This window comes from Fusarium poae, chromosome 1 (assembly GCF_019609905.1).
Source record: "Fusarium poae strain DAOMC 252244 chromosome 1, whole genome shotgun sequence".
In the NCBI taxonomy this organism is placed as follows: Eukaryota; Fungi; Ascomycota; class Sordariomycetes; order Hypocreales; family Nectriaceae; genus Fusarium; species Fusarium poae.
In genome coordinates, this window is record NC_058399.1 from 10,714,182 (window position 1) to 10,738,326 (window position 24,145).

Consider the following 24,145-nt stretch of genomic DNA (forward strand, 5'->3'; position numbering starts at 1 on the left):
TCAGGCCAATCTCTTGCGCGTGAATCAGATAGCTTGTCTTTCTGGCCTTCACTCGTGTTTGTCGATGACATGTTCTCCACCGCGTCGACATCTTCGCTGAATTTGGGGGAAATAAGTTGTGATCTTATAGGTAACTGAGAACAACACAGAGACAATTTGCTCTACCAAGTCCGCGGAAGAGAATTGGCGAGCGACCTGATGAATTGAAAGAGTGTGACTGCTAGAAAGAAACAAGTGTTGAGAATTTAAAGATGTCACTTGTTCTTCTTTGGGATGATATGCGCTACATCTCCTTCTGCTGTCTCCGTGAAGATGCATCTGTATCTGTCACGGTCTCGGCAGATGTCCTTTTCATGCTCAAAAAGTGCTGGGATACTTCTGTTAACCTAGAGAGTGTGAAGCAAGACTCCTTCGCTCTCAGGTACCAGGATGTCCATTTCATTTCAGCTCGAAGACTAGACTGAATAGTGGTTTTCCAGTTGAGACCGTAGGTACGACCTGTATGTACTTCCATGGAGTACAGGTACCAGTGTCGATGTGTCGTGGTGGTAACGCCATTTTTCCACTTGAGGTCCAGCTCTCGTTCTATTTGTGCCTTCCTCAGCTTCAAAGTCCCAAGGTGACATTTATTTACCATCCACGAGGACGCACAAATGTCTCCGTAGGTTGGCGTGAGGGCCCGGCCCGCAGTGTCAAGACGACCGAGAGGCAACCAGCGTTGATATCTTCCTCGGAGGGCCAGAAATTGATCGACGATTCATCGCAACGATTTATTCATAGGTATGAACCTTGAATTGATCTTCTTCGCCCGACAGTGGGCAGCCGTTAGATCCGAGGGAATATCCGCAAGCTTCGCATCGGGCTCCGAGCTGGATTGGTCCATCGTGGCCAACCCACTGGACTTGGCGCCATTGATGTAAAGCTTTCGGGATCTAAATTAGAGTATTAGTGATGAAATAACTGATTCGTTCACTGACTTACAGGATGATAAGTGATAGGCACACAGGGAGAGGCCATTCCTAAGCCTCTTGGCTCGACCTTTCTCAGATTGGTAAGACCCAAAGATAGGTGCTAAACAAGGGGGCATGAAAGTATGCTTCTGTTGGTGAAACCTTTCGCAGACCAAGGGGCATTTGAGTTCAATGTTCCAAACAAACTGCTGGTTGAAAAAATCGCTGTCCATAATTTCGTCGCCGATTCCAACATCGTGCATACCTCTTAAGATGATACCGAGGACCTGTCCTTCGACAAACTCCTCCCAAAGCTGTACGCCTGGCTCGCCGTAGGTAGAGCCTTCTCGAACAATGACCTGGCAAGGAAGATATGAGGATGGGGCAAGGTTCGAATCACCCAGACGTGCGCAATGCTCGCCGACTTGTACTTTGGTCCATCGGTCCAAATCTATCCTTGTAGTTTTGTGAACTGTACAGGCCTGCGTTATTATAATAACTGCCAAATGATCTTTCGAAATCTCATAGGAGAAACCCAAGTGGAGGCAAGCTATTTTTGAAAAGCTTGCGAACAACCAGACCATTGAGAACTCGGCACGCCTTGCATACCTTGTAGCTCTTGGTGGTTTTTTGTGATTGTGCCTCTGTCCAATGCGGAAAAGTCCACCACAGCATTGCCAATTCGTCTTCATGTTCAAGTGCTAGCCGATGAAGATGCCGGTATGACAACAGTGATGCATGTTGACACCTGTGCTCATGGTGTTGATACTCGCCAAGAAGACGAACCAATCTGTTCATCATAGTCCATATTGTCGTCGTGTAGCTTAGACGATGACCAGAATTCCCTGTCGGAACGAGCCATCCTGTTGGCAGGCAACTATTGCTGGAAAAGATATCGGGCGGCTTAAAAGCTCACTCCCACCTGGCGAGACTGGGACTTGTGAGTGCATGTCCGTGTGAAAATGCAAGCAATATTCAGGGCCGCGAGCGATCAGACTTGGTGAATAATGTGCTTCCGATGCTGTAGCGTTAGGACAAAACCTGGCCTATAACCTGACCTATGCATACGTTTCAGCAGCTGAGAAAGTTAGCCGGTAAGCCAGGGACGGTTGGACATCTCCATCTGAGGCGGAGAGTCTCACGGCGACTGTGGCCGTCGGCCATAAGTCCAAACGTATTCGTCACTCGACACGGGAGAGAATATGGGCTTGTGGCGCATTGTGTCGTTCTCCCGTTCGAGTCTTCCTCAAGGTTCTTATCTCGACGTCTGACAACCTGCCACGAAGTGTTCTCTTGACTGAATAGTGTTTCCAGGACAATTGTAAGAGATACACACGTTTACTGGCTGATATGACGTGACAGGCCAGGAGTTATTATGTCCTGCACGTGCTGCCGGCCCTTGTCTCAAGGTTTAAGGGTAGATACCACTTGCTGGGAGAAAGCTGTCGCTTAAAGACGGACTCGGATGTTTCATTGGTAGCATTCCCGTTTGCTTTCTCATGCCGCGTTCAAAGGCTTCATCTGGCCAGTGTGCTGTTCATAGCCGTATACTTATTAAATTTCTGGCAATAGTAGGGATTCATGCTGTATACGCATCAGGGCCATTGGTCGTCTGCAGTGTCTCTTGTGGGTGTGGTTCGTACGAGTATATAAAGGGAAGAACTGTCCACAAGCTTCAGGAAATTTCGAGTACACGGTTGATTTACCGATGTAACGCAAATACAAATCACGAAATTGTCTACATTTCGTATGAAGGGCAATTGTTCGTGTTGTTGTTCGTGTTGTTCATCATCGCTGTCCGGCAATACCATATGGGTTCTGATCAAGTGTGCGCTTCGAGGGATCAAAGCAGATACCAAGTGGCACCATTGTTCGGAGTTGTGTATGCGGCGGGGACACTGTACTCCTCATCGTCTGAGTTGCTCTCCTCCAGGTAGAATCCCACAGCGCGCAAAGAACGATGCCCATAGACGGAGGAGCAGCATGGGGCAGACATGGTGAGATAGGCCCTTATGCCCTGAGGATGTGGCCTCCTAGCCATTTTATGCAAAACCAGTAACTAGGTTGTGAAAAACAGCGAAGAGTCTCAAGACGATAACGGTTTGGTTCTGAAAACATAATACCTCAGAAGACGTACGAGGCAAAGTAATTCTAATGGCCATGTATACGAGGGAGTTGAAAGCAGTCCTGGCACCGGTTCGTATTGACCTCGCGACAGGGCCAGCATCGGCCAACGTGCCTGTGCTTTCTGTGGTAGATCTGTTGTGCACCACAAAACCCAGCATTTATACCCAGCAACCTCTGCGTCATGGGAACAGTCCCCGCAAGTTGCCGTGTTTTCAGGATGTCGAAAAGGTTGGCGGCTTGCAGTAGAGACAACGAAATTGGTAGGCAAGTTTATCGAAGTTAGGCCATGAGTTTAGGTCAATTATTTTTGTACCCTAAACCCAAGAGGCCATCTTTGTTTGTCGCGTGTCCCTTAAGAATCTATCTGTCACCGTCAACGTTCGGCGTCGTACCTTTGGTGATACTTTGTAAGAATCTTTAGTGTAGTCATAGTTGAGATTCGCCAAGTATCAAAACGGTAAAGTAACATTTGTATTTACTCCCCCAGTAGGGTTTGTACACCTCGCCAGGTTGGTTATCACTGGCGGATTTTGGTAATCGGTGATTGAATGGACAAATGACTCATAAATTGGTTCTGATGCTTCGGTTCGAGGTCTCTTTGATAGAGTGTCGACCGATGGTTTTCAAAGGTGAGCATGGTGGATTGATCTAATCCTTGACGCAGAATGGAGGTGGCGGCGTTGCAAGAGTACTTTGTGGAAAATACGACGTGAAGAGGCTCTGCGCTGAACTCGCGATCCAGATTGTCGGCTATCCTGTCTCGCGCGGCCCCTTTCACAATATATAGCATCTTCACGCTTGATTGTATGTGCTGCGTGGAAGTATTTCCGAGCAAGTTCGTGCTTCTTTCCCAAGGTGGTTCCTTCGGTTCCTTGAGTCGTTATAGCAATTTCCACAACGAAAACCGCATCGTTGGGAGAAAGACAACTTGACAGTTGGGATTTGGATATTTGCGTTCAGATACTCTGTCAACAACTTTGGCATGCTTTCCCTCCCGATGATGGGAATGCCCAGAGACCCCGTCTGAAAAGTCGGTTTGTGCCTGGTTTGAGCTTGTAGTGAAGACAACCACTGTTCATGTTAGTCTTGTTTCTGAATGATAATCTATTTGGAACCTACCAGCGTCTGCCTTCTGCAGCGGGAATGAACATGACTGAGAGTCCTGTAGCTATACAATTGACAATAGCTGAATGGGTTCGGACCTGCTGTATAATGAAGTTGTTTTGTTGAACAGGTTGTTATAGAATGAACTGTAGCTGGTTGATCTGAGAGACGGACTTCTCGCCGACATGTCTGGACTTGGGGCACGCATCATTTCTTGATCTTCGTCGGGAAGGCGCTTTATTGCCACTTTTCGTCTTTGCCGTGCTTCGTGTACGTCACATATTCCTGGACCTAGCGGCCCGTCTTGGAAATGCAGACGTCCAATTATGTCTTTGCTTTGGGATTGTTCTTCACTCTGTCAAAATTCTGAATCTTCTGGAACATGTCGCTAGGGAAGTTGTTGGAGGTCAAATTCATAACCCGCAGTAGAGGTTCCGAGAATGGAGAAGAGGAAGAATTTGATTGAGAGTGACGATAAAAAGGTAACGATTCGTAGCAACGGCAAGTGAAGTAACCGGCGAAACCGCGGGGAGCGTTGAGCTGTCTGGGCGCATAAACTTGTAACACTGTAGAACTGAAGGTGGTCTCCCACCAGCCAACAGCACTTGGGTTGTCCGCCGTAAGTGCAAGGGATGCTGTCGGTCCATCGACGGGTTACACCGTCACCCCATTCCCTTCAAGGATCTGGAAATCTAGTCGCTCAGTCCTCAGTTGCATTACGACATGGGCAAACCTGGTCTGCGGCGCAGGGTCACACAATCGCCCAATCTGAATACTTCTCAGTGCTTCCTTCGCAATCTTCATGCAAGCAAGCAAGTTCACACTCTGCGTGCTTCGCTTCTATATGCATTCGTAAGGAAGATTCTAACACATACCCCAAACCAGCTCCCCCACCACCTTCTCGTGTGCCTCCATCGTCATGGGGGGTAGCGTCAGGGCCAGCTTCGCTTTCGGATCCCTGGCACTGCTTGAGGTTATGGACAGCTTCGTGCTGTGTGCGTGTACCAATATGAGCTTGAAGACGCTCTCGTGTATATCGATAAGGCTGTTACCGGTCATTGGCCGGGCTGTGTTGAGAAGAGCCTCCTTCGCTGCATCCTGCTGCTGATGCGACACGATGGCACCGATCCTGAGGCTCTGTAGCGCCATGCGCGTACATCTCATTGTGGCTCTGGAGTACAGCTTCGTTGTGCACAACTATTTGACAATTTACACATCTTCGCTCTTCGGTGGGGACTTCGGGCCTTTCAGTGGTTTGATTCTCAGTAGTGGCCTCTCGCTCCTATCGCAGCTTTCGCTTTGCCTTCTCCCAAGCTCTTGCATTCTTACGTCGCTGGACGATCTTGTGACATTCCGTGCAGCGAGTGTAGCCAGTCATGTACAAAATACAAGTTTCGCATGACTTGAGCAAGAAGCAAGTCTTGTTCGATGCAGAGTGGCGGAAAGTGGGTAGACTTCTCATTGTCGTTTCTCACCAGCACACGCAGTGAGACAGGGTAGATTTAGTCCCCGGTAGTGAAGGCCGTTGCTTCGTGCAGTCCATGTGCAGAGACGGTGGATCATGACAAAACTCATGCCAACCTATCATGAACATATTTCAGAGACTTGTCGTCTGGTTGCTCAACGCTCATGCGGTCCAGATGTAGTATTGGTGAAAGCCGTTCCGGTCGAGGCGTCGCGAGCCGCTGGGGACTGATTTCATGAACTTCAAGGCTGTCGAAATGAGCCCTTATCTCCGTGTCACATGCCTTCGAAAACACGCTGGATCGATGTACTCGGCGGCGGTACTGTGACCGCTCGTTCAAGAGTTTCTTCAATGGTGTTGAGATATTCCAAGTAGCTCTTCGTATCGTCTATCTGCCACATCCATCTCCATCTTGAACACATAGGTGGGTACATTGTACTTTGTCTATCAGTCCTAGATCGGGGTTGGGCCGCACCTTGGCAGTTGGCACGCGCGTTAATGGGCAAGCAAGAACGCAATACTTTCTTCTCTGACTCGTAATCCTTTGTCACCAGGCCGTAAAAGCGCCAGTTGCCAATGAGGTCTCTAGAAACTGGCTGGAGACACCAGGTGGTGGTCATGGTAGCGTGTCTAGCCGCCTCCCTCTTTATGATGTTGATGGGAGAATACTGTCATATTACCATGACATCGCATCGTTGCGTATGCCAACCATCTCAACGTCAGCAGATCAGAAGCAACCACCATCACACGGCAAGCAAACAAGTGCTGTCGTTTCTAGGCGCTTCCCGGAAGCTGCTTTCCACCCAAGCTGAGGTTTTGGAGCTTCTGTGCCCCTTCTTGTTGGCAGGCTACTTTGAATCTGCTGGGCGTCATTATGAGCCCATGGTCGGGTATGTCGAAAAGCCGAACTCGATATCACTGCCAGGTGACAGTTATGTCTAGAATGTGACGCATTCAAACTTCAATGCATAAACTGTCCATGGTCACGTCGAGCGTTGGAAAATTCGTTGCAGTGCTCCATCTGGGAGACGTTCCGGGCAATCGGCCGCGCCGCTCATTGCGGCAACAACACCGAAACTCCAGGCGTGATCTAGCATAGCTTTGCATTTTGATGCGTCCTCACTTGACATTTTGACGCGGATATAGTGATATCTGGTACTGTATGGTCAAGAGCCAGTATGCCAATAGTGCAGTGAAGATCGAGCTTGAACCTCGAGAGGAACTGAATCGAGTAGGGTTCACATGGCTCTGTGTCGATACACAGACAACGTTAATGCGACACTCGTAAAAATTTTGTCGATGAACCGGTCGTAGCTGGGTGAGGTTCGCAAGTATAGTTGTTATCGCAACAATGGATAACGCATGGACTTCTTTCAAGGTTCAGACAAGGGTCCAGTGGATACATCATCTTTTGACATTGGCAGAGTAAGATGAATGTGATGTGTTGGGAGAAACATAAGACTTTCGTTGTTCTCAAAGAGTAGTGCCCAACTTCGGAGGCAAATGGCATTCAACTGAGCGATGGGGCATAAAGGCAAGCCATGTACCCAAGACTGTGTAATTGTGAGATGTGGTGACGCCGTTTGGAACCATGTTATCGAAATCACCGTCGGGTGATTCAGCCGTTGGGCTATTGGTTGCACCAGGGGATAGGAGATCATATAGAATGATCAGGTTGATTCTGGGCACAATTCGATACGGATCTCTGTATCTTGGAGACTTGGTTGATCGGAAAAGGTTTCCGTGATCCTGCGGCAGCAACGGGCTTGTTGTTGTAAATAATCGTACCTGAGAAGAATTGTGATGGATCATTTTGCATCGTGATGACAAATGACGTCGAGATACGTGGTTCTGAAGGATCAGAGATGGAGAAGATGCTCCTGGCAACAGCATGTTCATGAACATCTGTAATACGTTCTCTCTGTGTTGAGGCGCGCGTTGCCTTCGTGCCCTGATACCGTCAGCAACACAGATCTACTCGCTTGAGCGAGCTCGTCATTGGAATCATGTGTGCATGATCTTAATTGGCGCGATATGCTCTCAAGACCATGTTGCAATGTCTCTTCCCCAGTGTCGAACCACTGATTGCATAGCATCCCTTCGTGCTGCTTCATCCTTGGCCTCATCGTCTGCATAGTTGATCAGTCTGCGGTCTGCGATGAGACTAATCGTGTTCGACGTATTGGCCTTGTTTCGTTGACGGAGGTTTGTCGATGTTTTCTATAACAGTTCCGCCATATCCCAACCACCAACCTTGTTATCGTTCCTATCGTCCTTTGTTGTTCTCGGAGAAACCTAGAAACTGGACAAAGTGTTCTTTGACATGAGATATAAGATTGGTGTTTGTAGTCCTGACCGAGGCCCGCTCCCGTTCAGCGTGCCTACCGTCTCTTAGATGAGGACATCAGTCTCGAACCCACAACTCCCAGAGCGTGCTATCAGCGGCACGGAAGGTATAGACCTTGTTGTCAAAATCTTGGCCGACACGCTGCAAACCTGCAGGTAGGCGACCCTCGTATGTGTCCAACATGGTGCGCCGAGGCATCTTAGCGAGTTCATATCGTCATCTCGGTGTTTCCCAAAGCCGAATCCTCCCCCATCGCATCGTAGCTTCTCCTTGTTGTTTGATGAATGCAACAAAGTGATGACAAGGAGACGTAAATAAAATGGACAACGACAAATGTCCGTATTTTACCCATTTCTTGTGACTGCGAGGATAGTCGCCAAGACTTCGTTTCCGCAAACATTGTGGTAGCATTTTCCCCGCAAACTCTTCTCTCAGGGCCGATAGAAGTCTCCTGCAAGAATGGTTCCTCCAACCTCTATCCATCTTGGGATAATTATGTTATATCGAATGCTAGTTTAACTGCACTCTGCTTCGAGGGTGTGGGGGAGCTGCTTCGGTACATGTCTCTCCGATCCACAATGCGGATCGCCTGAGATACTGATCAGCGGCCATCTCTTGCGTACTTGTCTTCTGTTGCTTTGTGGGAGGGTCCCAATCGCGATAGAACCGAACTAGAAATGCCGTCCTTTCTCGCAACATTGATGTAGACAATTCCAGGGTCCGTCATATGGACTCGACATGGGTAGCCAATAACGAGATCCTTGGGATCTGGAAGAGGAAGTCTGAACAGCTAGCTCCGAATATGTCGTCATCTCGCCACGGTAGCTGATGCTTAACCGAATTGTCAAATATGTATGCATAGTGATTCTTCCGCGGAACCTGGGATCGGCCAGGGAATAGAAACGGGTTGAAGACTGTTGATTGGGTTGTTGATGATGTCGAACGCCTGCTGTAAACGGTCGTTGCACTCCTAACTTCTAGTGGGAAGCAGCGGTAGCTTCTCGTTCTCCTAGACCGGCAGTGACCTTGATGCCCATCACTGTCTTGGTGCGCAGTTTTGGATCGAACAGAGTCGTTTCTTGAAGCAGAATACTTCAATAATATCATCTTGACCATAGATATTGTTCCGGGCTGCAAGCCATGTTGGAAATCGACATTGTTGAAAGCCTCGGTCTGATCAAAAGCGTGTGGTCGTGTGATAATAATGTGTAGGGGATATAATTGACAATTGCTGTGAAGATCGCCACCGAGGATGTCATGTAGATTGAGTGCCCAATCTGAATACTTCTCAATCCTTCGTGTTAGAGGCTGTAATCTAAGTTGGGACAAAACCTCATCGCCAAATAGTCAAATATGCCGGTATGTAAAATAACAGGAATAGAACGTGTAGGAGTAATGTTGCCAAATAACCACTCGCCGATGAAAACTACAACGCGGCCACGAGCGTGGTATTCGGATGCTCGCAAAGTTGCATTACAATCAACCTTGCTTCGAAGCTTAGCTGAGAGGGAGGCCTAATGGGAGTTGAGGTTGTACTCCTCAGTGCAATCCATGGGTTTCGAGGTTTCGGGATTTGCAAAACATAGATGCCGGCTCTTGATAGAAGTCTTTGGTGATGACAAGCAATGGCGCAGTGAATATTTGCTTTAAATCATTGACAGAGGCCTGTGTCATGGACAGGGCTGGTTGTTTGACGACATGATTACCAACTGCTGCTTGACTCGTGCAGGGTGATACATCGATATTGGCAAACTACGCCACGGTAAACAACATGTTGCAGCTGTTGAGTTGTGCGTCGTTTCTAAAGTCCATGGCGATAGTGTGCATTGGTCGCGTAGGCGGGCGAATTGGAGTGTAGTTTCCGATTCTCTTCTGTCGATTCGTTTGTCCCAGACAACATGTCTTGTAGGGAGGGATGGGCTTCCTGATACGTCGTGACAGGTTGTGGATTGACATGCCTGCCAATCCCTGCGGTGCGCGATCGCACATGGTATAACTAGGAGGGCCTTCTGATGATGACCTCCCAGGCCTTCAGTCATGAGTGTACCTCAGTGACATCGTCGCCGATGCAGTCTAAAGACTGACCGCTTTCCACTTTGGAGACTCTGACGGTCGTGGAGAGTACGCTTAACAGTCTTGGTCAAAACGGCAGGACCAGGTTGGCACTCCACCAGGGCCATCTCGTGGTCCGTTTCATATATGTGCTAGCCCCATTGCCTGTTGATGATGTCTTGGTCTGAGGGCCAACATCCTCAGGAGGAATGTGAAATTATGCCGCCCTGTTCGCTTCTAGCGTCGATTTGGCCAAGACACCCATTCGATTCCTCGCCAATAGCGCAAAAACGGTGAACGGCCTCACGGAAAGTCATGACGCATATGGATCGGTGGATAATCTCGCTGGGGAGCCGTCCCAAAACAAGTTGTGTGGCATGGATTTGCTGCTGTATGATCGCCATGACAGCCACAGCCATCCTGACAGGCAAGTCTTGAAGTTGGTAATGCGACTCAAGAATTCCACTGACGGCCGAGACAAAAACAAACACGAGACAATAGAACTGGTTCGAGATTTCTTCTGTAGACCGCAAGACCCCGTAGTGGTAAGGATATTTCTGTTCGGACAAGTCGTCGTTGGTCAAGCTTCCGTTCCACATTGAGGCATACTTATTCATGATACTGACGGCCATATGATACGTTTGGAGACGTTCACGGTTCTGATTGACCGTATGAAGATCGGGAAATGTGAATTTTCGAACTGTTTAAAAGAGTCTGTTCGGACAAGTCGTTGCTGGTCAAGCCTCTTCAGGATTTCGTACGATGTATGCACTGCTTGTGATACCTTTCCGATGCATTGTGTTTGACGGTCGATACACACTGCGAAGGGTTTTGTGCTGTGTCCTATGTCTTTACTGCCTTTGGCGCCGTTCCTCGAAAGAATGACACATGGTGATGAGTAGACTGGGTCTGGTAATGTGGAAAGGGTAGGAGCCCGAGCCGTCTGCACGTCGTGTCTAGGTCGATCTTCGTCGGGGGCTGGAGCGAGGACATGACAGCTCGATGGCGTAGTCATGGCGGGTGCGATGCTCGTAAACGGCCCTGTCTCCTGTATAGGCAGACGCGTTCTTTACGCCAACACGATAAAGACTCCAAATTCGAAGATGGAAGAGATAAAAGAATCAGCACTGGTTGCAGTGACTTTGTTTCTCACATTCAACAGCTATTGTCCAGTCTGTCCAGTCAGAGCATCTCATAGCAGCAGCATATGATTGGGGTTCGGGCTCTGAGGCAAGGTCCTTTTAAACATGGAAGACACGTATCGCGGGGGAGACATGTATCGTGGAGGAGACACGTATCGCGGGGGAGACATGTATCGTGCAGGAGAATATCGCGATGTCTTCATCAATAGTTTCGTTCTGTGAAAAATTGGCGTCACTGTGTTCACTCCGGTATTCAAGGCTTGGTCATCTTCTGGAGATCCCGTGGTGACCCTCCGCAGAAGCAATATCTTGGGTGGCTCTGGCAGCTCTGATGTTGGGCAAGTGCTGTTGAGTACAATTGAAGTTTGTTGGCTGTCCTCGTATCGTTCGGATAAATCCCTGATGACATTTGCGAACAATGCAGATATCGATCTTGGCGGCTGTGCAAAGATGTTGCCGAGATTTCCCATAGTGGTGATCTCCTCTAGGCACCAATCACTCAATAATGAACTCATGTAGTTCCAAAAGGCCCAGCTCTGACACATTTTGACTCATTCGAGTATCCTTCGGCCAACTCGGGATAAGTCGTTTCCTCACTGACCGAATTGGACTTGATTCCAGGTGAGATCCTCATCCAATGTGGCACATGCGAATCCCAGGTTGCGATGACAGCGGTGAACGTAGTGGCCATGACGATTTCGTCATTCGAACAGCACTGCGTTTGATCTCTTGCTCGCAATATCAGGCCTTCCAATGCGATGCGCAAGAGCAGCGATATAATCTCGCGGAAAGGGGTATTCGCTTCCTTATAGGTGCAAGTAAACATAATGATGACAGCTGTGATAACTGGACTCTTGGGTTGATAAGATCTAGCAGCGGGTGATATTCGACAGTGCATTTTGACGAAGTAGGTGGGTTGCGGGAAAGTAAGAATACCCGTGTTAATCCTTGTGAGGGGACTAGGGGAATATGTAACCTTCTTCGCAATTACAAGGAGCTTGCCAGTATGTGGTAATGAATGTCGTTGTCACACTGTAGCCTCTTGGCCCAAGTCGTTGCCTGCAAAGATGATCGACCTATGAAACCAACTCAAGTCTATCATTATGGTCTGCAGCTAGGCTCCGAACTATCGCGATGACCATTCGTAGATCGTAGAAGATGAGATAGATGATAGTTGATACGGCGTGGTGTACTTGAAGAACGTAGAGTATTCTTCTGTAGTACGGCTGCAGCAGCTTCTTCCATGTGACCTGAGCGTATGCTCTAGTCTGAGAGCAAACCCGAAATGCGACTGGCGTTTTCTCGATAACGATGCGATGTCCGGGTATGAGAATCGTAGTTTGAGAACCGGCATACTAACAGTTGGAACTGCTGGGTACCGTTAAACCACTTGCGGACCTTGTCAACCGACTTGATGATAGCAGCCCAGCCGGATCGAAGATTATTGAACGCTTTGTTTCTTGTTTTCCTTTGCAGGGGCTGATGAACTCAGGTGTGGTGAAGGTTAGCGCCGCACCCGCGTGCTCGTCACAGGCAGAGTAATTCTCCATGGCAACGTTGGTGGTTGCAGACGCAATTGTCGATACGGGAAAGTAATGACAGTGTCTGGAAAATTCTCGAAATGTCATGGAAATGACGTGTGTCAGCTTCTCGCACAGGTGAATGGAGTGCTGAAATTGTTGACGGTGGGCTCAAAAATCTCAGCGCAACTAAAATCATGTAGGTGACAGTTGCAAGACAGCTGGTGCATGATTTTGTAGTGATTCAGTGCGTCGCGGGGACCAATGAAAGTGTAGTTACACATCGCATGCGAGAAGAAATCCCGTCTGTAATAGATTGTTCCACAACAAATTCATTTCTTGAACATCCTTTGCTGACATCCTTTTAGGTATAACGCAGTACTTGAAGATGCGAACTTTGCCACTGCATAGTCGGGCCCATTGGAGGATGGTCGCGAAGGAAGTTGAAATTCACCAGATTCCCTCTGTAAACCATTGTATCTTGTAGGGAACAAAATGGATTGTCTGCCTGTGTAGCAGCAGTATGCTAGTGATTGATGAACCACCAAAAACAACATGTAAGCAGCTTCCAATTGCTTAAGAGAATGATTACCCTCGTGTGTCGATTCGCTCCGGTTGAGGAGACCTTCCGGTCAAGAACTCTTTTTACCTGCGAGTTGAAGAGCTCGTCGGAATGCATCTCCTCGAAAGTCGAGTTGATATCGACAGAGACGTATACCGTGCAAGATGCGCCGGAGGGCCAGGCCCATTGACATGCCCAGGTAGATCGTGCGAGCAATTGTGATAGTGGCAAGCTCGGCACGGTTGAGCCAAACGGCAACGCGATCCACTTTCTCATCAGAAGCTCGGCTGCAGTGAATCAGATAACATAGCTAACTTCTGGGTTGAACTGGTACATCCGGGTGGAGGAGACACAGATCCGGAGTACCATCATGTTCAACAAATTCCAGTGTGATCATCCCATTCAACCGACCTCATTCGTGAGTCTTGAATCAAGGTACGGGAAATGATAAGTTCGGCACCCTTTCGACTGACCCAAATTGTCTGTCGTTGTCTCCATGTTCGGACGAGAGCAGAAGGTGTCAACCATAGTTCCATTGCAGCCTCATTGGTGTGCCAGATCGTTAGTTTGACGATTTTATACATCCTGATAACATGATCCAGATGGTGGTAGAACATTTGGGCTTCGGCAGCTTGAGCCTTGACGACCTTGGTTGTTGCGAGAACCAGGTCCCAAGCGGCAACGTATGTCTGCTTCCACAAATGCTTCAGTATCAGGGGCCTTCATGTCTACTATAATCCCCTGGACAGTAGTTCTCATTGTACCCGACCTATTGAAGTGTCTGCTTTATCGATTGGTGCATCGTTCTTGGTTGCATAATCTGCTCGGAATATTCTGAGTAGAATCAATTCCGTCGCTTTCGTCCCATTCGTGAAAGTCCACAGTCTGTTCTTCGCTCTTGAATAATCCCAAAAAAGCCTTCAATCCACATCATGACTGGTGTCGAAATCAATGTTTGTTCGATTGATTTTCAAGTCGTTCTGTTGTCATGACTGGTCGTCTTCTTCATTGTGTCTTGAAGGTCTCGGGGACAATTCAAGAACTAGGAAGGCTGTACTGCGGCATTCAAGCTCTTCGATACGGCGAAGGTCAAAAGTAAATCTCCATCGGGTGCTATTCATCGCGACGAACATCTCATACCGTCGAGGAAACACCGACGGAGTCGAATTCGGTGATTTCTTGAACCCAAGGATATAACGAATTTCGGTGGCATCAGCGGGGACCCAGAGATGAGAAGTTCGTATGTGCGAAGTAGTTTGCCTTGGCCTTGAGAGGGATATAAGGAGACACGCCACGTCTGATAACTTACAGGCAGGCTTGTACATGATGTCCATGTAGTAAAGTCTGTGAGTAGGCAAGTCCTTGAGGATGCCCAGCGATGTAGTCGGGTAACTATCATCCAGGATCCCTTTGTCGTTCAGATTGGCAACCTTTCCTTGTGTATATAAGTTCCTTCCGAGACACATTTCAGGACGGATATCTCGTGGAGTTTTGTACATGATGTCCATGTAGCAAAGTCCATCCGCAGGCAGGCTTTCAGAGAAACGTCCAGAGACTTATTCGGGTCTCAGCCTCTGTTGATTGAAGCAGTGCCGTGGCTTGTCTGTTCCGGTCCGAACATCATCTATTCCCTAGTGCATCAGGTAGATGGTGCTTGGAAACCATCTGGTTGGGATGATAGCTTGTCTCCTTGCTCAATATCTCATTGTGTCTCAGGAGCATTCTAAAATTGATTTCGTGAACGTTTGTGACCAATGTAAAGGGTTGAATACTGCAGATTGATCTGGGTACAGTGTCAAACAACCTAGGATGTTTTTTGGAACTCGTACACTATTTGTGCTCTCCCAGGCTATCAAGCACGTCGAGTTGAGCAGACGGTAGTTGGTCTTCTCGACAATACCACCCGCCATTTGTCCGTCGGCAACGGGATGTTCACTCAAGGGTGTCTGACGCATTCATCAACCCTTCAGTCAGTCCCGGTAATACGCGGAGCTGATGTTGAAGCATCTTGATACCTCAGGTGCAGAAGTAAATTCCGTTTCGTCACAGATTCCAAAGCTTCAAGAGTGGCTGCCATTCTTCGGGACAAGATCTCCACTCTCTGAAGGTTGGAGATCAAACGCTGGCCGAGTCGTTTGTCCTGGGTGTCAAGCAGTCCCATGAGTAGCGGAGTTGCTGATCCAATTGGGCAAAGGCGTCCAGGAGTCTCAAGTTGGTAGCAAATACAGACAACAAATAGAACAAGAATGGCTCAGTTCCTTGTTTCAAGCCTGTCTCAGAAACAGCCGACCACACTCCAAGCAGTTTATAGGTCTGGCCTGTCGGTGGTATCGAATGTGCTCTTGTACCACTTCTTCATGATGTGTATCAGAGTTCTAAGGGTTGAGGATCGGTGTTGAGCTACTCCATGTGTAGTGAGGATGTTGAATACCCTGCATCGTAGATCGCAGAGCAGTGCTGCAGTCGGCAAGATCCATACTGATTGCGTGTTCAGGATCCCAATGGCCCCGAACAACTCGTGGGTAATTTAAGGGTGGCGGCTTACTGTAGACCCGTCTGATGTCATCTCGGCAGTTGAATTTCTTTTCCCCATCTCGAAAATCTTACTGATAGAGCTTGGTATAGTTGAGAGTCTCGACAAGCAGTGCATCAAGTGATTGGGACAGTTTCCCATCTGATAGTGCCCCCCACTCACTCTTAGTAGCATGCTCATCGCAACTCGCAAGGCGTGTACCGAGTGTTGCCATTCGTACCAGTGAAAGGTTGGTGGACTGTCTCTAGATGAATTGCTGTGAAGTCGTTCGTAGTAATGACGCGAGAACCATTATGTGGTCGTTCTCCTTGCGTCTGAATGACGATGGCCATTGAACCAATCCCAACGTTGCCGGCAACCGAATTCCACTCTCTGTGTAACAGCAGAAGTTGATTGTGTTCGAAGCCGGCTTCCATGGCCAAGGATCAGAGAATGAAAGGCCGTCATGTCGAGGCAATAAAGAGCTACTCATATTCAGGAGGAAAGCGTTTGTGGGTTGTGTTGTGGTGAGAAATGCAATGTTCATAGCTAGGTCTCAACCTATCCAATACACCCGCAACTATGGCTTCATAGAATAGTTGTAGAGAACACATAGCTAAGAGATAGTTAGTAGGAATCTTGTCACGTAGAGAATAATGGGAGGCGAGGAGGATAGGGGGAGAGAGGTAGAAGGACTTGTCAGGCAGACGATAAGATTCCTGCTCGCTGATGGTTTACTTACTTTTGGACCCATGGTGTATCTACGTTCCCGAGGATGTTCAAAAGGTGCGACTTGAACGAGGATGATGAAAGCGCTGCAAACATCGTGAAGCAATGAAATGTGTGACGTGCCCACATTTGTTACCAGCAAGTACTTTGGTGGATGTTGTTTACGATGTGAATGAGTGAGTAGAAGTGCACCAGCCCCTAGTGCTCTTTTTCTGTTTACGTTTCGGATCTCTAATGCTGTTAGCTGTTCAACTCCTAATCACTCTGTATCTGGTCGTTCTTACCTCATCTCTCACTTTCTCCCCAGTGGGAGAAGGACTTGAGACAATGTCCTTGCAATGTTTTCATGAGGTTGATATGAAACATCGCGGTTGATGAATCATGCTCTGGTAGCAAGGTGCTTAGACGATTAACAGGTCCCGTCTAGCCACGCGACATCGAACCAATGATCGGTCTCCCGTGTAGCATGATGTAGAATGATATCAAGCGGGTACAGCAATCACCTGCAAATGGGTGGTAGTAGATGCAAATACCAGTAAGTGTTTGCAGAGACTGGCGAGAATGGGATCAGCCCCCTGAGCGTGAATTCTTGAGGTTGAAGCTCTGGTCGAGGTATCTCCAGCAGATCTTGGATGTTCCATCATATTTGGAATGTGTCAATATCAGCTTCAGGGACCATGGAGGCATGAAGAGACTGGCGTCGGAGTGCCTGGTGCTTTGACGGGACCATACTTGTAGTACGGTGGGATGTGGATTGTTAGAAAGCAGGCCTGACACCTGACCAGCATGCGAAGACTACAAAAAGAACAGGTGTGTTAGTTAAGAGTTACCCAGCATGTGTCAAAAGTCAAGGGAAGGTCATGATATATTACCATAATACATGTTCAAGCATGGCAAAAGGTTCATGTTGTGTTGGATTGCAAGTGACGCTTCCCCGGGACTCAGTAATGATCAAATCGATGACCAGCACGTGTAAAACGTTGCGACACGATCTGATTCATTTCTCGTTGAGTCTCTGTGTCGTCCCTTCGAGTAAGTCGAGGCAGAATGAAAGTAGATTGTCTCTGCCAATGAGGCTTCAGATGTCTTGCTAAGTTACATTGAACCCCCAAGCACGGCTGAGCCGCACCAAGACGTAGCTGAATGAGACAGTTGAACAAAGGCCGACTACTACCACCACTGATGTTCAGTGTTCAGGTATCTTGATGAATTGAACCCCAAGCACAACTGAGCTGTGCCAAGATACACTGAGCATGACAGTAGAACGAAGACAGAATGTTCCTGTCACTGAGTCTTCAGATGTCTCGCTGAGTTTCATTGAACCCCAAGTATGACTGAGCCATACCAAGACATAACTGACCGAACAGTATTGATGAAGAAGGGAAAGAGGGAAGCGTGCCAAGACAAATTGAAAGGAGAGAAGAACAGGCTGTATATGTAGACGAAAGTCGAAGGATTAGTCATTCATGTTTCTGAGATGGAACGAGATGGAAAGCTTTGCCATTACCAACTTGGGACATTCCCATGTTGCCCTGATACATGATTATACAAGCATGGCATTTTACATACAGGAACAAGTTTGAACACACAATTGCGGCAGCCAAAGCAAGCTTCCTCATGGTCTTGACCAATTGCCTCTCGACATACTCCGATACAATTGGGACGATGTGTGTTGTGCTATGGGAAAACAAGGCATAAGTTGGGTCTTTGCAGTCTCAGTCCCGTCTATCCGCTGCTATATGCAAGTGTCCTCACAAGCTCCGGACATTGTCGTCGAATGATATTGCATGAAATGGGACACAGGGAGGCCGACCTCTACTTTGCGGGAGGTTGACAGATGGACAATCTAACATTCACGTCCAAACCAGCACAGCTTGGCTGACTGCTTTCCTGATCTTCTTTGCTGTTGCCCAAATGTACTTATTATCCGAATACGAGATTCTATCTTGGGATATCTTTGCGTTTCTCAGAATTTGTAATTGGTTCTGGTGGTGGATTGCAGCTTGGTCAATGCGATATTTGCCCGTTTGTTATCTGCATGAAGCCATACAGCATGATGGCCACTTTTTGCCAGACAGCCAACTCCGCTTCCATTGTTTTACCACTTTACTACTGTATCAATTCTTCAATATATTTTGTCATTTCATTGTTCCAGGTTAGTTCTTGATGTACAAGCCCAGTACTATCAAAGGCTAACTAACTTGGTATAGACGTTTCATTTCGAATTTCCGATGAATAGTTGATGTCTCATGATTGGCGTTTACACAAGCGCGGATACTGTGAGTATAACTTGCGAGGGTAGTTGAAAGCAAAGTGGGCAACGGGAAGAAAACAGCCAACCACAAAGCCTGACAAGGGAAACAAGCATAGCTGCATACAGTCGAGACAGATAAGACATGGAAAACGATACATGCAGATGTGCTCGGATCGTTTCGCTCAACATCCGGTTGGCTAGCTTGTCGCGGCTTGCTTCTTTGCCTTTGCCTTTGCCATGCAGCTATGCTTGCTTCCAGGGTGTACGGTTGGCTGCTTTCTTCCCGTCGCCTGCAGATAGACTCGGATCTTTGTGAGAAGCATCCGGCTGGTTGACTTATCGCGGCCTGATACTTTGCTTACGGTTGAATCTAATAGAAACACCAGGTCGCGGAAGTGTTATCCTACAGCCGACACTAATACAATTGAGATTTGATGGTCAGCGTTTGGGTACAAGGACGAACGATCACAAAGTGCGGTCATTTCTGCCTACAGGAAACCCAAAAGTTGGGATTGTCTTAACAATCTAGACCTCATCGATTGAAGATATTCGTGTATAGAAACTAGATAGATATTCTTAAAACCAATCATGAAGGTAATCCAAGAATCGTCGTAATTGAGCGCGTTAGTGCTCATACTTGGAGTTAATCATGTATACAATATTGTGAAATAATTTCATTACCAAGCTGGTCTCTTTTTGTTTCTCTCCATCAACCCTTCAAGTTCCTTCCAGCGCTCAATAACATCACTCTCATCAAGCTCCGGATCATCGTCGTCAGCATGTATCTCGGCAGGTTCAAAGTTTTTGATCGTGAGGTTTGCTTTTCCGACCACGAATCTCCTCATCTTTTCCTTCTTTGCTTCCTTCGACATTCCATATCCATGGACGTCTCCTTTCTCGAAATAGTCCGGCTGGCCATGTCGCAAGCGGACAGGGTAAGACACAATCTCAAATTCAACGAGCTTTGTGGGTTGTTCGTGAAGAAACATTTGAATGAGGTCCAACCATCTCCGCTTCCTTTCTCCAAAACAATTCCTGAAACAGAGTTTCTTCCAACTTTTCACACGACGGTAAAGGAAACAAAGCAGCTCATCCGTAATATGGGAGTACTCGATCTCGAAGGATTCCAACCACTTCATTTCGCAGTCGTCCCAGGCGATCGCCTCGAAGCCAGGGCTCTCAATGACAGCATTCTCCGTTCCCATAATCTTTAAGTTTTGTACATCTGTCAAATACCTGAAGAAAGTACGGGGCAGCCGCCACACAAAGCTTCTATGGGCATTCGTGCAAGCTTCAAATCTCTCATTGACCTCAGCCAGCGAAATCTCAAATGTAGTGATTGACCATACAGGCCCCACGGTTTTAAACGGCTGGAAATGGTAGTAACGGATCTTTGAGGCCAGGTGTGGAAGACCGTTGATTTCCAGATGTGAGATCGACATGATTATTCTTGCGAGGGCCTTAAAACTCGCCTCGATGAATTCTAGCCAATTCTCTTCGTAGTAGGGTTGGATCTCCCGATTGACGGTGAGGCAGTCTTCACGCCACTGGTTGAGGTCCCAACCACGAAGATCAAACTGAAACTTTAGTTTACCAAGCCCAAGTTTTTCGAGGCTATCAAACGCTTGGTCTGTTTCATTTGCGAATCGCATATACGGTTTGTTTGTGGGATATTGGACTGGTCCTGGGTGCCTTTTCTTCAAGAGCGCAATCTCACGAGCCGATCGCCCCCAAGGATCACGGGGAGTGTAATGAATCTTGCGAATCAGGTGGTTCCGAGACCCTGATACGAGTGCAAGAATATCTTTTGCTGACTCTGGAGTGTCGTCGAGCTTAGCGGTGTGAAATGCCATTTCGTAGAAGAGGTCCATGAACCGACGACATGTCAGACAAACACTTTGAAGGGGTTTATCGTCGGCACGTTCACCGATCATGAGAAGGATCTCGGTTGGTAAGTTTTGAAAAGCCATTTTGTACTCTCTGTAGTGATAAAACAATGGAATGGTAGTAAGACAGAAGAGAATGTTGCATCACTTATATATGTGTGTGGTTTTTTTGACTTTAGGCAGAAGGGAAAACCTTCTTGATATACATCGGATTCTAAACAGCAAGGTTCTTTTCTTTACCCATAGCAAGAAGTTAGGTCTCCATATACATAAAGTCTTTCTCAAGATATTGAGTTTCTTAATCACAGTACATACGCCATAACTTACAGAGAGGCTGCCTAGGTGTGCGCATAACAGCTAAGGCTTTGAAGATGGCGAGCAACCACTAAATCTTGTGTCGTATTTTGCCAGCGGCCATTTTTTATACCCTCAAGTTCCTCTCCACCCACGGCTGTCACTCCACACATCTACGAAACTCAAGTCTTGTCAAAAGAAAAAGGTATTATAGGAGAGGTACTATCGCGTAAAACTAAAAAACAAATTATATAGCCAGTATCTCCTACCTTATACATACTTCCCAATAAACATCTGTCAACGTAGTCATAAGAACAATTTAATTCTTCATTTCCATGTCCTCATCCTTCTTGCTCTTCTTGCCAACCTTGGTAGATGAGCCTTAGAGTAATAATTAATTATGATCAAGTAGTAACATACCATGTCAAGGACAGGTCGAGGAGGAAGAAAAGCAGAGCCGCCAGAGACGATAGTGACGTTGCCAGCTAGAGAAATTTTATTATGGTAGTATACCTAGGGCAGGAAGGATAAACTTACGCTTGTTGCGATAGACATTAGCAGCATGGTTCGCTTTTCCACAGATTGAGCAGACTTGGCGAAACTTCTTCTTGGCCTGTAGTGTAACAGAGAAAAATAACCTCCTAAATCTTAGGTTACAAAAATAAGTAGTCTAAGAGCCATGTTCTGAGGAGCATAGAGTGACCTACTAATTTCGTCTCTCCTGCTTCCAACGGCCAATGTTTCTGATACCCTGAGTTCTGACCAAGGCGGTCGAGGACATGGAAATGCAGCATTAAATTCTTTTTTTACGACTAGTCCAATGATCAATCAAGACTGACCCTTCGGGTCTATTTCCCATCTCGGCGCATTAATAATAAGTGCCATTAAACACCCAGACATAATCCCCGTAACCGGTAACGTAACAATCCACCCAAGATATATCCACGCCACAAGCTTCGGGTTAATGCATCTCCAATCCCCATTCGCCAGACCAACACCCACCGTCGCTCCCGTAATACACTGCGTCGTTGACACAGGCAAAGACAGCCTCGTCGCCATTAGTACCGTCAACGCACTTGCAAGCTCCATGCAGAACCCGCGGCTCGGCGATATGAGAGTTAATCGATTACCCAGCGTGCGCATGACGTGATACCCATACGTGAGAAGGCCAACCACTATACATGCACCGCCTACCGCGAGAATCCAGATGGGGATCTCGACGTACTCTGGGATTCCACCGCTGGACCAGACTTGGTATGCTGTTGTAAAGGGCGCCACTGCGTTGCTGACGTCGTTTGCGCCATGGACGAAAGAAGCTGTTGCAGCGGTGAGGACTTGAAGGGCTGAGTACATGTATTCTGCACGGTTGTCGTAATGGGCTGATCGGGCGTGCATATCCTCCAAGTCCCAGTTAAGAATGTTGTTTCGCTTCTGCATCGCCACGACATCCTTCTCCAGACCGCGAAGTAGCACACGATTAACCTTCCATGCCAAGACGCGGGGACTACTCCATTCACCTTCAGGACGAGGAGGTACAAGTTCCGAAGAAGGTCGTCGTTCGAATCGATTCGGTGGAGTCTTGGGTGGTGTTTGTGCTGGTGGAGGGAGGATCCATTCGTCGTCTCGATCGAGATCCGGTAACTCGCCATTTGGTGTCTGGATAGATTGGAGAAGAGTCTCAGAGGTCCGTATGTAGTTGAGTTCCTCGCGAGTGAGGTGTCCTTGGTAGTAGTCCCTGATACTCGGTTTCGTAAAGCCAATCGGTGTGGGTGGAGGTGGTGATCGCCACAGAAGCATCGGTCCTTGAAAGACATGGTACCATTTGAGAGTCCAGTCCTCATGCATAATCCTCGTCCATAGAAACGGTAGTAGAAACACAGCCTGGAGAAAAGTCATCCCGGTGGCTGTCGCAAATATAGCAATGACTGTATCCCGCGGTGACAAGTCAATTACGTGAATCCCCTTCCAGACCAAAAGCATCGTGAGCGCGCCGACCGTGAGATAAGTGTAAAACGGGATGGAAAAGAAAGCCCTCTTCACAGCTGTCCTTTTCATCAAGATGAATTTCTTCGTGCAAAGAAACAGCAAGTATCCGAAACATCCGGCGATCAAAGGCGCAATGACCCAAGCTGCGAAAATCTGCGAAATCCCATGCCATCCCCAACTAACCTTTTTAATACCGATCGAAGCTGTGGCTGCACCGACTAAACCGCCAATGAGAGAATGTGTCGTCGAAACAGGAAGTCCTTGACGGGTCGCGAAAGTGAGGAAGAGCGATGATGATACAATGGTACACATCATGACCAGGAGCAAAACACCAGGTGAGCTGTCGTAGTGGTGAGGGTCGACAATCTTTGTGCGGATGGTATCTGCTACTCGAGACCCTACGGATACACTTCCACTAAATTCACAGACTGCTGCTACGAGCATTGCCTGTTTCATGGTGAGAGATCTCGAAGAGACCGACGTTCCGAAAGAGTTGGCCACATCGTTGGCGCCTAAAAAGTCAGTACAGCCCAATGCATTTATACCAGGGACATACCAATGTTCCAAGCATCGAGGCAAGCAAATAAAACAGTCAGGGCAAAAATGTAATCATACTGATGAAGCGTCGCCATCGAGGGAAATATAGTATAGGGTTATAAAAAGATAAACAAAGTGCCGCGTCTCCACGACAGCGACTTCTCACACCATGATTAATAGACAAAGTATAAAAGTGAAGTCTTCGACAATAGCTGACACTCAAGGCACGATACAAGACAGGCGGGGCAAACGAGTTCTTTAAAAGGCCCAACCCAAGAAACTGGTTAGACTATGGACCAAGTTTCAACGGTTTTGAGTGTGCGTCTTTGCGTAGCTGTGATTCGATAAACGAGGTCGATCTTGGCGGGGAGGATTATTTTTGACACGGGGGTGACAGGTGGTTACTCTAATTAAAGACCGAGACGTAAACAAGTGAGGTTTGGGCCAAGAGTGTGTGTCTGATGGTGATGGGGGCTGTGGTGGTGAGGAGCCAATGATACTATGAGGATCGACCACGAGGTTGTTCAATGGAAAAGAGCCGCGTGTTTAAAGTAACTGAGAATAAGATGATGTAAAAGCAAGGAGATATGGGCAATTCTTTGGGTAATTCTTAGTGAAGTCGATCAATTGATCTCATAGATCTGCCCCCATTTACTGGTTCAATCAAGTTACAATGAT

The 24,145-nt window shown here is 47.6% G+C and overlaps 11 protein-coding genes across 11 annotated transcripts; all 11 read right to left on the minus strand.

The window, feature by feature from the left end:
• Window positions 1-770: 770 nt before the first annotated feature.
• FPOAC1_003469 (uncharacterized protein) lies at window positions 771-1,812 on the minus strand (the record flags this gene model as incomplete). Its single annotated transcript, XM_044848034.1, has 4 exons — window positions 771-932; window positions 982-1,071; window positions 1,124-1,401; window positions 1,737-1,812. The coding sequence occupies 4 exons, from the start codon at window positions 1,810-1,812 to the stop codon at window positions 771-773; spliced, it is 606 nt and encodes a 201-aa protein (XP_044713950.1).
• A 2,693-nt stretch (window positions 1,813-4,505) lies between these two features.
• FPOAC1_003470 (uncharacterized protein) lies at window positions 4,506-5,345 on the minus strand (the record flags this gene model as incomplete). The annotated part of the gene is made up of 2 exons (XM_044848035.1): window positions 4,506-4,816; window positions 5,057-5,345. The coding sequence occupies 2 exons, from the start codon at window positions 5,343-5,345 to the stop codon at window positions 4,506-4,508; spliced, it is 600 nt and encodes a 199-aa protein (XP_044713951.1).
• Window positions 5,346-5,921: 576 nt separating this feature from the next.
• FPOAC1_003471 (uncharacterized protein) lies at window positions 5,922-6,266 on the minus strand (the record flags this gene model as incomplete). The annotated part of the gene is made up of 1 exon (XM_044848036.1): window positions 5,922-6,266. One exon carries the CDS (start codon window positions 6,264-6,266, stop codon window positions 5,922-5,924), a length of 345 nt encoding a protein of 114 aa, XP_044713952.1.
• Window positions 6,267-7,303: 1,037 nt separating this feature from the next.
• On the minus strand, window positions 7,304-8,191 carry FPOAC1_003472 (uncharacterized protein; the record flags this gene model as incomplete). The annotated part of the gene is made up of 3 exons (XM_044848037.1): window positions 7,304-7,597; window positions 7,726-7,866; window positions 8,063-8,191. 3 exons carry the CDS (start codon window positions 8,189-8,191, stop codon window positions 7,304-7,306), a joined length of 564 nt encoding a protein of 187 aa, XP_044713953.1.
• A 1,554-nt stretch (window positions 8,192-9,745) lies between these two features.
• On the minus strand, window positions 9,746-10,173 carry FPOAC1_003473 (uncharacterized protein; the record flags this gene model as incomplete). Its single annotated transcript, XM_044848038.1, has 2 exons — window positions 9,746-10,022; window positions 10,079-10,173. 2 exons carry the CDS (start codon window positions 10,171-10,173, stop codon window positions 9,746-9,748), a joined length of 372 nt encoding a protein of 123 aa, XP_044713954.1.
• Window positions 10,174-10,245: 72 nt separating this feature from the next.
• Window positions 10,246-10,677, minus strand: FPOAC1_003474 (uncharacterized protein; the record flags this gene model as incomplete). Its single annotated transcript, XM_044848039.1, has 1 exon — window positions 10,246-10,677. One exon carries the CDS (start codon window positions 10,675-10,677, stop codon window positions 10,246-10,248), a length of 432 nt encoding a protein of 143 aa, XP_044713955.1.
• A 560-nt stretch (window positions 10,678-11,237) lies between these two features.
• FPOAC1_003475 (uncharacterized protein) lies at window positions 11,238-11,657 on the minus strand (the record flags this gene model as incomplete). The annotated part of the gene is made up of 1 exon (XM_044848040.1): window positions 11,238-11,657. The coding sequence occupies one exon, from the start codon at window positions 11,655-11,657 to the stop codon at window positions 11,238-11,240; it is 420 nt and encodes a 139-aa protein (XP_044713956.1).
• Window positions 11,658-11,698: 41 nt separating this feature from the next.
• Window positions 11,699-12,085, minus strand: FPOAC1_003476 (uncharacterized protein; the record flags this gene model as incomplete). Its single annotated transcript, XM_044848041.1, has 1 exon — window positions 11,699-12,085. One exon carries the CDS (start codon window positions 12,083-12,085, stop codon window positions 11,699-11,701), a length of 387 nt encoding a protein of 128 aa, XP_044713957.1.
• A 1,254-nt stretch (window positions 12,086-13,339) lies between these two features.
• On the minus strand, window positions 13,340-14,768 carry FPOAC1_003477 (uncharacterized protein; the record flags this gene model as incomplete). The annotated part of the gene is made up of 3 exons (XM_044848042.1): window positions 13,340-13,556; window positions 13,681-13,961; window positions 14,313-14,768. 3 exons carry the CDS (start codon window positions 14,766-14,768, stop codon window positions 13,340-13,342), a joined length of 954 nt encoding a protein of 317 aa, XP_044713958.1.
• Window positions 14,769-19,441: 4,673 nt separating this feature from the next.
• FPOAC1_003478 (uncharacterized protein) lies at window positions 19,442-20,734 on the minus strand (the record flags this gene model as incomplete). Its single annotated transcript, XM_044848043.1, has 1 exon — window positions 19,442-20,734. The coding sequence occupies one exon, from the start codon at window positions 20,732-20,734 to the stop codon at window positions 19,442-19,444; it is 1,293 nt and encodes a 430-aa protein (XP_044713959.1).
• Window positions 20,735-21,263: 529 nt separating this feature from the next.
• Window positions 21,264-23,562, minus strand: FPOAC1_003479 (uncharacterized protein; the record flags this gene model as incomplete). The annotated part of the gene is made up of 5 exons (XM_044848044.1): window positions 21,264-21,311; window positions 21,365-21,429; window positions 21,482-21,557; window positions 22,139-23,442; window positions 23,487-23,562. 5 exons carry the CDS (start codon window positions 23,560-23,562, stop codon window positions 21,264-21,266), a joined length of 1,569 nt encoding a protein of 522 aa, XP_044713960.1.
• Window positions 23,563-24,145: the final 583 nt, after the last annotated feature.